Below are 16,904 nucleotides of genomic sequence, written 5' to 3'. Positions count from 1 at the left end.
TTGGGAGCGTGCGTGCGGAGTGGCCCGGGAATTGTAACCGTCGGTTGTTTTCCAGTCCCAACTGTTGGTGTATTTGTCTTTGGTCACTTTTGTATCTTCCTTAAAGACGGTGCTTTGCACTTTCGGGCCATCTTTCGGGCTATCTGTACAGAGTTGCGTCAAGCTAAGCATTTGTGAGAGTCTGGTGCTGGGGTGGCCGTGGTGGCTGGGGGCAGAGAGAAATCAAAAAGCCTGTCGGTGTCCGGGTCCCTAACATTAATAGACTGGTCCCTGCTCTACCCTCCCGACCCTTTGACTAGAGAATTCTTTGTTTTCTCCCCCACCCTCAGCTCCATCATTCTGCAAACTCAAAAGGTAGTTCAGTGTGGCTAATACGTGTTAGCTGCGCGCGTGTTTAATTTAGGAAGTTTGATTACACTGAAATTGCATTATTCCTATCAGGTTTTCCAAATGTCAACTATCAAGGAACAACTTATTGAGACTTTAGTTGCGGAAGATAAAGATTCCCAGCGTAAAATCACTATCGTTGGGGTTGGTGCTGTAGGCATGGCTTGCGCTATTAGTATCTTAATAAAGGTAAGTGATGAGCGTGTACTGTAGCTAGAAGTCAAGTGAGCACTTTTAGATTTTGTAGATGTTGAAGAGTTCTAGTTTGCAAGGCGAATCCCTTGACATCAAATACATAACCTCTCATCTGATTTTGACACATTTTAAAAAACTATTTGTAGCTTACAGTGTGTCAGACCTTGTAATTTTACTCACAGGAGACAAGTTATTTGGATTTTTAGTATTATATTTTCTGTGGAAGCAATTCAGTATTTTATTATACTCAAAAAGTAGTGGGTGAAAATCATTTTCCAATTATACTGTATATTCTAAAAAGTTGTGTAAGTATTACATGTTTATTGTGAAACAAAAAGTATCACATTTAATAAAATGGGCTGCACCTGTGGCTCAAAGGGTAGGGCGCCAGCCCCCTATGCCAGAGGTGGTGGGTTCAAACCCAACCCTGGCCAAAAAAAAAAAAGCAAGACTCAGTTATCCTGCACATGAGCTGTTATGCCACAAATTGCCATGTGAGTTCACATTTAATAAAATAACAATGGAATTGCTTTGATTTTTCCTTTTCCTCTCTGTTCTCAGAGCATCTTTTCTTGTGCTTTTAGGTCATTTGTATTAACATATCGTATGTGGAGGAATGCTTGTTCACATCAATTGGCCATTTTAAAAATCAAGTTGTTTGTGTTGTTGAATTGTAGGAGTTCTTTATATATTTTGGCTATTAGCCACTTATCATATAAATTATTTATGTGTTATGTTATGAGGGTCTCACTTTGTTGTAGAGTGCTGTGGCATCAAAGCTCACAGCAACCTCAAACTCCTGGGCTCAAGCAATCTTCTTGCCATAGCCTCCCATGTAGCTAGGACTACAGGTACCCACCACAATGCCCAGCTAGTTTTTCAATTTTTTGATAGAGATGAGGTCTTATTCTTATTTAGGCTGGTCTCGAAATCCTGCGCTCAAGTAGTCCACACACCTCAGCCTCCCAAAGTGCTAGGATTATAGCTGTGAGCCACCACAGATAAATTATTTTAAAATATTTTTCTCACTCCATGAGTTGCCTTGTCATTTTGATGCATAGAAGTTTTAAATTTTTTACAAATTATTTTTACCACAAATTAGTTGTCTTTGTGGTAACTTTTCTGACATGCTTAAAACTCAGAGGATCAGAAGAATGATCAGGTCCAGGGTTCATGGTCTATCTTTATACTGAAAATCAAGATCAAGTGAAGTTTTGTGCTTTCACTCTATGGGAGAAATTTTTTTTTAATGGGAGAAATTTTAATGTCTAGTATATTTTTTCTTTTGTTTGCTGTGCTTTTAGCATCATATCCCAAAAACTTATTGCCAAATTCATTGTAAACTTTTTCCCTATGTTTTCTTTTCTTTTCTTTTTATTTTTGAGACAGAGTCTTACTCCATCACACTGGGTATTGGCATCACAGCTTACACCAACCTCAAACTCTTGGGCTCAAGCGAGCCTCTTGCCTCATTCTTCCAACTAGCTAAGACTGCAGGCTCCTGCCCTGACACCTGGTTAGTTTTTCTATTCTTGGTAAAGACAGGGTGTTAACTCTTGCTCAGGCTGATCTCAAACTCCTGAGCACAAGGAATCCTCATGCCTTGGTCTCCCAGAGTGCTAGGATTACAGGCATGAGCCATCACTGTGCCTGGCGGGTAAGGATGCATTCCAAAAGCAGTTTCAGACAACTGAAATTAGGTTGAAGGTTAAATGTAATAAAATCCTCTGAAAGAAATTTCTTACCTTTCGTTGGTTTTAAACTGTTAACTAAAGGGTAAAAAACCCATTTCTAAAAAATTGCAACAGTTATGTGAAGGCAAAGCACTTTTTTCTTAGTGTTTATCTTGACTTCTAGTCATTCTCTAGGCTCATAAAACTATTTTATATCATTTTCTAAAATTAATATAAAACTATTTTAATATAGATTTTCCCTATAAGACTCCTTTGATCATAAATTAGCCACCTGAAAATTTTTCTCATTCTCCTAAAACTTAAGTAGGAACATTTCCCAGAACATTTTCTTTAGCATCTTCATGTATTTTAGGATTTGGCTGATGAACTTGTCCTTGTTGATGTTGCATCAGATAAACTGAGGGGAGAAATGATGGATCTTCAGCACGGCAGCCTTTTCTTCAGTACTTCAAAGATTTCCTCTGGAAAAGGTTAATTTTAGTTTTATAAAGTTATTTCAGAGCTTAATAAAAGTAATGAGTTTTACCAAACTGATATCAATAAATAAAAACTTTAAAATAGAATCATGTCATTAGTTTAAAAGATTTTTTTAAAAAAGAACATTTGGCTGGGTGCCTGTATCTCAGTGGTTAAGGCGTCCCTTCGGGGCTGGTGGATTTGAACCTGGCCCAGGGCCTGCTAAAACAACAATAACAACAAAAAATAACTGGGCGTTGTGGTGGGTGCCTGTAGTTCCAGCTACTAGGGAGGCTGAGGCAAGAGAATTGCTTGAGCCCAAGAATTTGAGGAGGTTGTGAGCTATGACGCCACGGCACTTTACCGAGGGTGACAAAGTGAAAATCTGTCTCAGTAAAAGATAAAAAAATAAATAAATAAAAAGAGCATTTGATTATATTGGAAGAAATATAGAAAATGCAGAGAAGTATAATGAAAATTTTGAATCTCTTCTATTAATGATGTTGTGTACTTTTCTTCTGTGCATATACTTTTTATATAACTGACATATAAATGCTGTTTAAACTTATCATTCTCTCTGTATAATTTCCCAAGGATATGTACTTTTTTTCTTTGAAACAGAGTCTCAGTCTCTTGCAGGGGCTAGAGTGCCCTGGCCTCAGCCTAGCTCACAGCAACCTCAGACTCCTGGGCTGAAGCGATCTCCTTGCCTCAGCCTCCAAAGTAGCTGGGACTATAGGTACCTTCCATCACACCTGGCTAATTTTTCTGTTTTTGGTAGAGATGGAGGTCTTGCTCTTGCTCAGGGTGGTCTTGAACTCCTGATTTCAATGGATCTTCCCGCCTGAGCCTCCTAGAGTGCTAGGATTACAGCTGTGGGTCACCTTGCCCAGCCCAAGAAAAACAAATTTAAAGCTGCTATTTACAATATCATCCATCAGGATGTACATGGGGTATGAGTTTTTGTACAGAAAATCATACAACCTTATTGAAAGATAAGGTCTAAATGAAGGGATATGACTTGTTCATAGATGGCTTAATATTGTAAGATGTCCTTTCTCCCCCCACCCCCTTTTTCTTTGAGACAGTCACATCCTTTTGCTCAGGCCAGAGTGCCATGGTATCACCCTAGCTCATGGCAACTTCAAAATCCTGGGTTCAGGGGCTGGGGCCAATGGCTCACACCTGTAATCCTAGGACTCTGGGAGGCCAAGGTGGGTTAGATTGCTTGAGCTCATGAGTTCAAGACCAGCCTGAGCAAGAGCGAGAGTGAGACCCCATTTCTAAAAATAGCCAGACATTGTATTTGCCTGTAGTCCCAGCTACTTGGGAAGCTGAGGCAAGATAATCACTTGAGCTCCAAAGTTTGAGGTTGCTGTGAGCTTTGATGCCACAGTACTCTACTGAGGATGACAAAGTGAGACTCTGTCTCAAAAAAAAAAAATTCCTGAGTTCAAGCAATGGTTTCACCTTGGCCTCCTTGTGTGCTAAGATCACAGGTGTGAGCCACCATGCCCAGCCCTTTATTCCTATATTGATTATAAATTATAAGTAATCCTACTCAAAACTCTAACAGGTTTCATTGTTTTTAGACATGCCAAGCTAATTCTAAAATGCATTTAGAAATTCAAAGGTCCATGAATAGATAAGGCATTTTTCCTCCTGTTTTTGAGAGAGGGTCTTGTTGAGCAGGCTGGGCTTGAACTGGCCTTAAGCAATTATTTCACCTCAGCTTCCGATGACTACAGGTGGAAGCCACTGCTTCTTGCTAACAAGATACTTTTACAGGACAAGGGGGTGGGAACTTGCTTTCCTAAATGAGACTTATTATAAAGCTATACTCGTTAAGTACAGAGATAAATGTAAGATTTTTATATAACACTGATAACATTTTTTTGTTATGGTGATAGTTATCCTTATGGAAAAAGAAATAAAATTGAACCCTTACTTGATAGCACACACAACAATCAAAGCCAGGTTGGTTAAAGAATAAAATGTGAAAAGTGAAAACTTCAAAACTGTTTAGATGATGACATAGAATATCCTTATGATCTCAGAGTAGGGAAGAATTTCTTAAATACAAAGACACAAAAAGCATAAATAATAGAAAATATAAAGTTAAGGCTGTGTTCATAAGAAGACACTGAATTTGACAGAATATTTCAAATAAAATAAACTATGAAGAGATAATACTAGAGAAGCTGCAAGGTCTTTTGCCTGTTTATCCTTTAGAAGTTGAGTGAGGGAAGAGGAAAAGGAAAAGAGGATGAGAAGGAGGGAGAGAGGGAAAAAGAGAGAGAGAACATGAGGAAGAGATTGAGATTACTTTGGATTTTTGTGGTTACATAACGCTTTATGCGGAAGGTCAGTTTGAGCAAAGTCTTTGAGCAGGAATTAGTAGACTATGTGTATGGAAAGGGAGAAGAACTTCCTACTACAGAACTTTTACTTGCTGTGTTATTAATCTCTTAGATTAGTATGTAACATGTCAGCCTAAAACGTGCCATAGTTCTAGGTTTGTCTTTCTAATTAAATCTCAGCTGGGGCAGAAAAACATGGTATTGATGTTTCATAAATTTTCACCTCTTTTGCATTAGAAAGGTACAAGAATGATCATACATGGAGATGTAATATCTTAAAAATTAAGCAGATTAACCGGGCGTTGTGGCGGGCGCCTGTAGTCCCAGCTGCTCGGGAGGCTGAGGCAAGAGAATCGCGTAAGCCCAAGAGTTAAGAGGTTGCTGTGAGCCGTGTGACGCCACGGCACTCTACCCGAGGGCGGTACAGTGAGACTCTGTCTCTACAAAAAAAAAAAAAAAAAAAATTAAGCAGATTTCTTAAACAAGAAAGGTTTTTCCTTAAAAATAAGTGTTTTTCTTTCTTTTTTTTTTTTTTTTGTAGAGACAGAGTCTCACTTTATGGCCCTTGGTAGAGTGCTGTGGCCTCACACAGCTCACAGCAACCTCCAACTCCTGGGCTTAAGCGATTCTCTTGCCTCAGCCTCCCAAGAAGCTGGGACTACAGGCGCCCGCCACAACACCCGGCTATTTTTTTGTTGCAGTTTGGCCGGGGCTGGGTTTGAACCCGCCACCCTCGGCATATGGGGCCGGCGCCCTGCTCACTGAGCCACAGGCGCCGCCCGAGTGTTTTTCTTTTTAAATAGAGATGGGATATAAAGATTTATTTATTTTTTTTCTTTTGAGACAGTCTTACTTTGTCACCCTCAGTACAGTGCGATGGTGTCACAGCTCACAGCAACCTGCAGCTCTTGGGCTTAGGCGATTCTCTTGCCTCAGCCTCTGGAGTAGCTAAGACTACAGGCGCCCTCCAAAACACCCAGCTATTTTTTGTTGCAGTTTGGCTAGGGCCGGGTTTGAACCTACCACCCTTGGTATATGCGGCTGGCACCCTACCCACTGAGCCACAGGTGCCGCCGATATAAAGACTTTATCTAATAAGATAATTTAACTAATTTAATTCTTGACATCTGTATGGAAAATAACTCCCAACTATACAATGATTTTTGCAAAAGTTTTGAATGGGTTAGTAAGCATTGTATAAAATCAGCACTGGGGCCAGATGCTAAGGCTTAAGCTTGTAATCCTACCACACTGGTAGGCTGAGGCAGGAGGATCGCTATAGCTCATGAGTTCAAGACCAGCCTGAGTAAGAGTGAAACCCCATCTCCACTAAAAATAGAAAAATTAGCTAGGTGTTGTGGCAGGTGCCTGTAGTCTGAGCTACTTGAGAGGCTGAGGCAGGAAGATTGCTTGAACCCAGGGGTTTAGGGTTACTGTGAGCTAGGCTGATTCCAGAGCTCCCTACTCTGGGCAACAGAGTGAAACTCTGTCTCAAATAAATAAATGTAGGGGGATTGGTGTGTCCTATTTAATGGGCACAATGTGGGGGTATATGACATACCTCCTGGGGATGAGACACAACTACAACAGGGACTATACCTAACAGATGCAAACGTTGTAACCTAATTCTTTGTCCCCTCAACCAGAAATAAAAAAGAGGAAACAAATAAAGTTGGTGTTGGATTGCAATAGGTGAAACAATTTTACAACTCTTTATCACATTTAGTAGGTACTTTATTTTCTTGTGTGGATTAAGAACTTATTTGTGGTCTCAAACCAAGTCCCTTATAATAATTAGAAGTAAATAATTTCAATATGTTTTCAGGAAACGGACACATATATTTTCAGAGTTCTATAAGTCTGCTTCATTATGGTATTTCTAAGAACCCAGAGAGCTGACTTTCATTGCCTTGGGTCTTAACAACAAGTGGGAATGGGAGGTAAAGGGGATGGTAGGTTTTGTTGTAAAAATTTTGGAGGAGGCTGTGTGAAAATTGGCAATTCTCAGTGACAAGGCTCCCTTTGGGTTTTACATGGTAATATTACTGCCTGGAAAGTCTTTGCATCTGCAAATGCCAGAAATGAAGGCATATGAGTACTTAATATCAAGAACCTAACAGACTTTTAAAGAGTTAAGGCACAGAGGCTGTGGCAACCTAGATCCAAATATTAGTTTTGTTTCCTTTTTAGATTACAGTATGTCTGCAAACTCCAAAATAGTTATTATCACAGCAGGTGTAAGGCAGAAGGAGAGAGAAAGTCGCCTTGCCCTGGTCCAGCGTAATGTGAATATCATGAAAACAATCATTCCTGCCATAGTCCGTTATAGTCCTGACTGTAAGATGCTTGTTGTTTCAAATCCAGGTGAGTTTTTTCGCTTCCCTTTCATTGTGTAATGATTGCTTTTCCATACCATTCTTTTTTTTTTTTTTTAGAGATAGAGTCTCACTTTGTTGCCCTCAGTAGAGTGCTGTGGTGTCACAGCTCACAGCAACCTCCAGCTTCTGGGCTTAGGCCATTCTCCTGCCTCAGCCTCCCAAGTAGCTGGGACTACAGGTGCCCACCACAGCGCCCAGCTATTTTTTTTGTTGTTGCAGTTTTTCTGGGGCCAGGTTTGAACCCGTCACCCTCAGTATATGGGGCCGGTGCCCCTACTCACGGAGCCACAGGCGCCGCCCCATACCATTCTTTAAAAAAAAAAACAAAAAACAAAATCCTGGGCAACGCCTGTGGCTCCATGAGTAGAGCACCTGCCCCATATGCCGAGGGTGGTGGGTTCAAACTGCAACAAAAAATAGCCAGGCATTGTGGCGGGCACCTGTGATCCCAGCTACTCGGGAGGCTGAGGCAAGATAATTGCCTAAGCCCAAGAGCTGGAGGTTGCTGTGAGCTGTGATACCACATCATTCTACCCAGGGTGACAAAGTGAGACTCTGTCTCTGAAAAAAAAAAAAAAGAAAGTAAAAAAAATCCAACTCCATTAAAGTACATTTATTCACAATAAACTGCAGTTATTTTTCTTTTCTTTTCTTTTTTTTCTTTATTTTTATTTTTATTTTCTTTTTGTTGCAGTTTTTGGCTGGGGCCTGGTTTGAACCCACCACCTCCAGTATATGAGGCCAGCGCCCTACTCCTTGAGCCACAGGCGCCGCTCCTTTTTATTTTATTAATTTTTTTGCAGTTGTCATTGTAGTTTAGCCGGCTCAGGGCGGGTTTGAACCTGCCTGCCTTAGTGTATGTGGCTGACGCCCTAACCACTGAGCATGGGCGCCAAGCCTAAACTGCAGTTATATAAAGTATACAATGCAATGAGTTTGGGTATATGTAATCACTTTTTTCTTTGAGGGAGAGTCTCACTTTGTTGCCCCAGATAGAGTGCTATGCACAGCAACCTCAGATTCTTGGGCTCAAGCCATTGTCTTACCTCAGCCTCCCAAGTAGCTGGGACTAGAGGTGCTGGCCACAACACCTGGCTATTTTATTTTTAGAGATGGGGTCTTGTTCTAGCTCAGACTGGTCTTGAACTTGTGAGCTCAGACAGTGCCCACCTCGGCCTCCCAGAGTGCTGGGATTACAGGCATCAGCCATTGCACCTCACCTGTAATAATTCTTGAAACCACCATCATAATCAAGATACAAAACATTGCTATTATTTCTGAAAGTTTCTTTGTCCTCCTTTGCAGTTCATCCCTCATTTCACCTCTAGTCTCATTTTGGGGGGATTTTATTTTATTTTATTATTATTTATTTAATCTTTTTTTCTGAGACAGAGTCTCACCCTGTTGTCCAGGCTAGAGTGCTGTGGTGTCATAGCTCACAGCAACCTCAAACTCTTGGACTCAAGTGATCCTCTTGCTTCCTCCCTGAGTAGTTGGGACTACAGGCATGTACCACTACACCCAGCTAGTTTTTCTGTTTTTAGTGGGACAGCTTCTCGTTCTTGCTCAGGCTGGTCTCAAACACCTGAGCTCAAGTAACTCACCTGCCTTGGCCTCCCAGAGTGTTAGGATTGCAGGTGTGACCACTGTGTCTGGCCACGATTTTATATAAATGGAATTATGCTGAATGTAATCTTTTCTGCCTGCATTCTTTCAACCACTATAACTACTTTAGGATTCATCCTTGTTGTTGGGTATATCATGTCGTTCCTTTTTATTGCCAGAGAATACTCTTTTGTTTGTACATTTAAAATACTCCTTTATTTATCTGTTTACCTGTTGATACTTATTTACATTATTTCCAGTTTAGGGCAATTACGAATAAAACTAGCATGAACACTTGTGTGTAAATATTTGTGTGGTCATATGTCTTTATTTCTCCTGGTTAATTACCTGGAGTAACATTAGTGGGTTATATGCTTTATTTTTCTTAAATTAGAGATAAGATCTCACTCTATCACCCAGGTTGTAGTGCAGTGGTGCCATCATACCTCACTGTATAGCTCACTGGGCTCAGGTGATCCTTTTGCCTCAGCTTCCCAAGGAGCCCCCCTTAGCACCTCACACTGACATTGATTCATCAGATGTCTTCTACTTCCTGCCAGAAAGAAGGAAGCCCAAGTGTATTTAGGGCATACTGTATGCCAGGCACCGTGGTAATACTTTATATACATTAAGTAATAAGTATTTGGTAATACTTTATATACATTAAGTCATTGAATTCTCATAGTAACCCTGTGGGCGGGGGGTGGGGGTGGTGAGTCTCCCACGTTATAGAAGAAAGGAAGGCTCAGAGAAATCAAGAAAACTTTCCCAAGATCACATGAGTACTAGTGGAGTCAGGATTCAAACCTCAATCTGTCTAATTCCTTAGCCCATTGAGGACCTGAAGGCTGTTGGGCAAGAGAGGACATTGAGAGATGGTGAAGTACCGGAAATGACCTTGGGGATCAGGACACAAAGCCAATTGTTTTGTTGAGAGCCAGCTGTGCATACCTCCCTTCTCTCTTCCCTATAAAAATAACCCGTGGGAGCTGGGCATGGTGGCTCATGCCTGTAATCTCAGCACTTTGAGAAGCCAAGGTGGGTGGATCGCTTGAGCTCACAAGTTCAAGACCAGCCTGAGATAGAGTGAGACCACCATAACTTAAAAAAAAAATAGCCAGGCATTGTGGCCAGCGTCTGTAGTTCCAGAGGCTCTGAAGGTTGAGGCAAGAGAATCTCTCTAGCCCAAGAGTTAGAGGTTGCTGTGAGCTATGGCACCAGGGCACTCCACCGAGGGCTATCAAGTGAGACTCTTTTTCAAAAAAAAAAAAAAACCAACCAAACAAAAAAAACCTCTGGGAACTCCTTGGAAGGTAGAGAAACACAAATAAGGGCAAGGGACAAGAGGAGGGTGGTTAGAAATAATGGAATGTCAGGGAGAGGAAACTATCTAACAGGGTCTTTGTGATTCTAGAAAGACTGTATGAAAATTCTGGACAGTGAACAGAGTAAAAATAGAAATGCAATGGCAAAAAGAAAATCAGCCATAAATGTATGGGTTTATTTCTGGACTCTCAATTCAATTTCATTGCTTGACATATCTATTCTATGCCATTATCATGCTGTTTTGATTACTGTAGCTCTGTAGTTTTGAAATCAGGAAGTGTGAGTCCTCCAAATTTATTATTCTTTTTCAAGATTGTTTTGGCTGTTTGGAGCCCATAATGATTCCATATGAAATTTAGGATCAGCCTTTTGACTTCTGCAAAAAGTAAAAAAAGGGCTGGGTACAGTGGCTCATGCCTGTAAACCTAGCACTTTGTGAGGCCAAAGGGGGTGGATTGCTTGAGCTCAGGAGTTTGAGACCAGCCTGAGCAAGACTGAGACCCAATTTCTACTAAAAATAAAAAAAATTAGTCGGGCGTTGTGGGAAGTATGTATAGTCCCAGCTACTGGGGAAGCTGAGGTGAAAGGATTGCTCAAGCTCAAGAGTTTGAGGTTGCTGTGAGCTTTGAGGCCATAGAACTTTACCCAGGGCAACAGAGTGAGATTCTGCCTTGAAAAAAAAAGGCTATTTGAATTTTGATAGGGATTGAATTGAATCTGTAAATCACTTTGGGAAGTATTGCCATCTTAAAAATAGTAAGTTTTCCAATTCATGAACATGGTATGCCTTTCCATTTATTTAGGAGAGGTTGTCTTTAAAATTTTTCAGCAAAGTTCTATAGTTTTCAGTGTACAAGTCTGATACCTCCTTTATTAAATTTATTCCTGAATACTTTGTTATTTTTGATTCTACCATGAATTGAATTATTTTCTTATCTCTTCTCCTTACATACACATTTTTATTTGAGACATCCTATCACCCAGGCTTGAGTTCAGTGGCATGACTGTAGTTCACTGCAGCTCTCAGCTTCTGGGCTCAGGCAATCCTCCTGCCTTACACTCCTGAGTAGTTAGGACCATAGGCACACATCATCATACCTAGCTAGTAATTTTTTTTTTTTTTTGTAAAGACAAGGTCTCACTATATTGCTCAGGTAGGTCTAAGACTCCTGTCAATCTGCCTTCCCACATCAGCCTCCCAAACTACTAGGATTATAGGATGAGCCACTGTTCCTGGCCTTATTTCTATTTTTGGATTGTTTATTGCTAGTGTATAGAAATACAACTTAGCCAGGCATTGTGGCGGGTGCCTGTAGTCCCAGCTACTTGGGAGGCTGAGGCAAGAGAATCGCTTAAGACCAAAGAGTTTGGGTGGCACCTGTGGCTCAGTAGGGTGCTGGCCCCATATACCGAGGGTGGCAGATTCAGACCCGGCCCCTGCCAAACTACAACAAAAAATAGTCGGGTGTTGTGGTGGGCATCTGTGGTCCCAGCTACTCGGGAGGCTGAGGCAAGAGAATCACCTAAGCCCAAGAGCTGGAGGTTGCTGTGAGCTGTGATGCCACAGCACTCTACTGAGGGTGACAAAGTGAGACTGTCTCTAAAAAAAAAAAACCCTGAAGAGTTTGAGGTTGCTGTGAGCTGTGACACCATGGCACTCTATCCAGGGTAACATAGTGAGACTCTGTCTCAAAAAAAAAAAGAAAAAAAATACAACGGATTTTGATTTTTTTGTGTTGATATTATATCCTGAAACTTTACTGAAATAGCTAATTAGCTTTAGTAGCTTTTGTGTGTTTGTGGATTTATCAGTTTTATATACGTATAAGATCATGCCATCTATAAATACTTCTTTACAGTATTGAGGCTTTTTTTTTTTTTTTTTTTTGAGACAGAGTCTCACTATGTTGCCTTCAGTAGAGCGCTGTGACACCACAGCAACATCGAACTCTTGGGCTTAAGCGGTTCTCTTGCCTTAGCCTCTCTCTCAAGTAGCTGGGACTACAGGCGCCCGCCACAATACCCAGCTATTTTTTTTTTTTTTTTGTAGAGACGAAGTTTCACTTTATTGCCCTCGGTAGAGTGCTGTGGTGTCACACAGCTCACAGCAACCTCCAACTCCTGGGCTTAGGCGATTCTCCTGCCTCAGCCTCCCGAGTAGCTGGGACTACAGGCACCCGCCACAATGCCCGGCTATTTTTTTGTTGCAGTTTGGCCGGGGCTGGGTTTGAACCCACCACCCTTGGTATATGGGGCCAGCGCCCTGCTCACTGAGCCACAGGCGCCGCCCACCCAGCTATTTTTTGTTGCAGTTGTTTAGCTGACCTGGGCCAGGTGTGAACCTGCCACCTTTGGTGTATGTGGCTGGCACCATAACCTCTGTGCTATGGGTGCTGAGCCAGTATCGAGGCTTTTAATTAAATTAATTTCATTCATTTATTTATTTGCCTAATTGCTCTGGTTGGAACTTCTAGCACAATGTTGAAAGCAGACATCCTGGGCACCATAGCTCAGTGGTTAGGGCGCTGGCCACATGCTCCTGGACTGGTGGGTTTGAACCCAGCCCTGCTAAACAAACAAAAGAAATAACTGGGCCTGATGGCAGGCGCCTGTAGTCTCAGCTACTAGGGAGGCAGAGACAAGAGAATGTCTTGAGCACAGGAGTTGGAGGTTGCTGTGAGCTGTGACCCCACAGCACTCTACCAAGGGTGACAAAGTGAGACTATCTCAATAAAAAAAAAAAAAAGCGGCTCTGCACCTGTGGCTCAAGTGGCTAAGGCACCAGCCACATAACACCTGAGCTGGTGGGTTCAAATCCAGCCCGGGCCACCAAACAACAATGACGGCTGCAACCATAAAATAGCCGGGCATTGTGGTGGGCACCTGTAGTCCCAGCTACTTGGGAGGCGGAGGCAGGAGAATGGCTTGAGCCCAGGAGCTGGAGGTTGCTATGAGCTGTGGTACCCCGGCACTCTACCCAGGGTGACAACTTGAGGCTCCATCTCAAAAAAAAAAAAAAAAAAAAAGCACACATCCTTGTCTTCTTTCTGATCTTAGGTGAGGGAAATCTTTCTTTCACTACTGCTGCTAGCTGTGGGATCTTCATAAAAGTCTTTTATCAAGTTCAAGAAATCTCTTTCTATTCATAGTTCACTGAGAAATATTTTTAAAAGATCATGATTGGGTGTTCAATTTTGTTGAATATTTTTCTCCACCTATTGATCCTTTTATCATTATAGTATGTCACTCTTTCTCTCTACTAACAATTTTTATGTTAAAGTGTCATTTGTCTGATATTAGTATAGCCACTATTGGTATGGAATTTTTTACTCTCCTTTTATTTTCAATCTATTTGAGTCTTTTCTTTTCTGGGCTCGAGTCTCATTTGGTCACCCTGAGTAGTGTGCCGTGGCATCATCAGAGCTCATAGCAACCTCAAACTCTTGGGCTTGAGCAGTCCTCTTGCTTCAGCCCCCTAAGTAGTTGGGACTGTAGGTGCCCACCATGATTCCCAGTTAGCGTTTTCGATTTTTAGTAGAGATGGTGTCTTGCTTTTGCTCAGGCTGGTCTTGAATTCCTGAGTACAAGTAATTCACCCATCTTGGCCTCCCAGAGTGCTAGGATTATAGTTGTGAGCCACTGTGGCCTGCCTGCCCTATTTGAGTCTTTGAATCTGATGTGAGTCAGTAGTGGATACCATTTAATTGGATCATATTTTTTTATCCTTACTGCTTATCTCTGCCTTTTAATTGAGAGGTTAATCCACTGACATTAAATCTATTCACCGTTACTTCTGTCTTATTGCTATTGGTTTTCTATAATTTCTATATTTTTTGTTCCTTGATCCCTCTATAACTGCCTTCTTTTTTGTTTAATAGGTATTTTTAGTATAATATTTTATTTCCCCTTTCATTTCTTTTATTATATGTATATTTTTAGTTATGTTTTGAGTGGTTGCCCTTGGGATTACAATTAATGTCTTAATTTATGACAATGTAATTTGAATTAGTAACAGCCTAATTTCAACAAAACAAGTTTGCTCCTATAGAGCTTTGTTTGTCACCAATTACATCTTTATATATTGTGTGCCTAGATTTATATTTATTGTCATATGAGATTGTCTTGTATGTTAGATATCTAAAAAAAGAAACTCTAAACAGAAATATATATTTATATTATCTTTGGCATTTATCTGTATAGTTGACCAATGTTCTTTATTTCTTCATGTGGATTTGAGTTACTCCATAGTGTCATTTTATTTCAAATTTATTGAAATTATATATATTTTTATATATATATAAAAAATTTCAATATTTATTTATTTGTTTGGGAATACCTTAACCTCTCCTTCATTTTTGAAGGATAGTTTTGCCAGGTATGGAAATCTTGGTTGATTTTTTTTTTTTTTTTTAATTTAAGTGCTGTGGATGTGTCATCCCACTGCCTCCGTTTTGTCTTTTTTTTTCTTTTTGAGACAGAGTCTCACTTTGTTGCCCTCGGTAGATGGCTGTGGCATCACAGCTCACAGCAACCTCAAACTCAAGGGCTTAAGTGATTCTCTTGCCTGAGCCTCCCAAGTGGCTGGGACTACAGGCACCTGCCACAATGCCTGGCTATTTTTTTGTTGCAGTTGTTTAGCTGGGCCAGGCCAGGTTTGAACCTGCCACCCTCTGGCTGGTGCCATAACCACTGTGCTGTGGGCGCTGAGTCTGGTTTTTGTCTTTTGACAGCTATGTGTCTTATTGTGGATTTCTTTGACTTTACCCTATTTAAAGTTTGTTGATCTATTTTGGTGTACAGAATAATGGTTTTACCCAAATTGGGAAGTTTTGGGGCAGTGCCTGTAGCTCAGTGGGTAAGGCACCAGCCACTGGCCTCATACACCCAGGCTGGTGTGCCCAGGCCAGCTAAACAACAATGACAGCCGGAACAAAAAATAGCCAGGTGTTGTGGCAGGTGCCTGTAGTCCCAGCCACTTGGGAGGCTCAGGCAAGAAAATTGCTTAAGCCAAGAGTTTGAGGTTGCTGTGAGCTGTGATGTTATAGCACTCTACTGAGGGCAACATAGTGAGAATCTGTCTCAAAAAAAAAAAAAAAAAAAGAAAACCAAATTGGGAAGTTTTTGGCTAATATTTCCTCCTGTATTCTTTCGTCTCTTCCTCTCACTCCTATTATGTGTATAGTAGTATTCTTGCTTGTGTCCTAGAAGTCTTATAGGCTCTGTTCATTTTTCTTCATTTTTTAAAATAGAAGTGAAATCCACATAAGATACAATTAATGACTTTAAAGTGTATTATTCTATGTATATACTGTGTTCACAATATTGTTCAGCCTCAGCTCTTCATTCTTTTTTCTTTCTGATCCTCAGAATGGAAATTTTCAATTTACTTACCTTTAAGTTACTGATTCTTTCTTCTGCCTTCTGAATCTGCTATTGAGCCTTTCTAGGGACTTTTAATTTCAGTTATTGTTTTTTCAACTTCAGAATTTCTATTTGGTTCCTTTCCTTTCTATAATTTATTTATAAAATATATTTATATTTATTTATTGATAGTCTGTTTGATGAGACATCATTCTCATATTTCCTTTAGTTCTTTAAACATGGTTTTCTTTATTTCTTTAAATATAATAAAATACTTGATTTAAATTATTTAGCTAGCAAGTCTTTGTTTAATGTCTGGGCTTTCTCACGGACAGTTTGTATTTATTGTTCCTTTTCTTTTCTTTTTGAGACAGAGCCTCAAGCTGTTGCCCTGGGTAGAATGCTGTGGCATCACAGCTCACAGCAACCTCGAACTCCTGGGCTTAAGCGATTCTCCTGCCTCCGCCTCCCAAGTAGCTGGGACTACAGGCGCCTGCCACAATGCCCAGCTATTTTATGGTTGCAGCTGTCATTGTTGTTTGGCGGGCCCTGGCTGGATTCGAACCCGCCAGCTCAGGTGTATGTGGCTGGCGCCTTAGCCTCTTGAGCCACAGATGCCGAGCCTTATTGTTCCTTTTCTATATATGGCTATGTTCATTTGTTTCTTTGCATGCCTCATAATTTTGGGGATATTTGGAAAATTATAATATGAAAATTCTGTAAACCAGATCTACGCACACTTCCCCCATTTGTTATTATTTCTTCTTCTTGTTTGTTTCATGGCTTTTATGAATTAATAATTCTATAAAGTCTGTATTATTTTTTTTTTTTATTTTTTTTAGAGACAGAGTCTCACTTTATCGCCCTTGGTAGAGTGCCGTGGCGTCACACAGCTGACAGCAACCTCCAACTCCTAGGCTTAGGCGATTCTCTTGCCTCAGCCTCCCAAGTAGCTGGGCGCCCGCCACAACGCCCGGCTATTTAAAGTCTGTATTTTTTATTGTACATGGTTACAGAAGTCTGTGTTCCATTTGCTTAGTGACTGGCTAATGATTGGACAGAACTTTCCTTAAATATCCATCACCAAAAGGTATCTTCTAACCTTTGTTGGAGACCTGCATGTGTTTATATTAGGTTATGCC

General features: G+C 40.8%; 1 protein-coding gene across 1 annotated transcript in view; it reads left to right on the top strand.

Annotated features, from left to right (window-relative positions):
* The first annotated feature begins 136 nt into the window (after positions 1 to 136).
* Positions 137 to 16,904, top strand: part of LOC128564988 (L-lactate dehydrogenase C chain) — a 38,798-nt gene continuing 22,030 nt past the window's right edge. Inside the window, exons 1-3 of the mRNA XM_053561145.1 lie at positions 137 to 576; positions 2,629 to 2,746; positions 7,283 to 7,456. Of these exons, the coding sequence (XP_053417120.1) occupies positions 451 to 576; positions 2,629 to 2,746; positions 7,283 to 7,456 (418 nt within the window). The 5' untranslated portion in view covers positions 137 to 450. The remainder of the gene's footprint in view (positions 577 to 2,628; positions 2,747 to 7,282; positions 7,457 to 16,904) is intronic.

Source organism: Nycticebus coucang, chromosome 14 (assembly GCF_027406575.1).
Source record: "Nycticebus coucang isolate mNycCou1 chromosome 14, mNycCou1.pri, whole genome shotgun sequence".
NCBI classification, from domain to species: Eukaryota; Metazoa; Chordata; class Mammalia; order Primates; family Lorisidae; genus Nycticebus; species Nycticebus coucang.
This window is presented reverse-complemented; position numbering and strand designations above follow the sequence as displayed.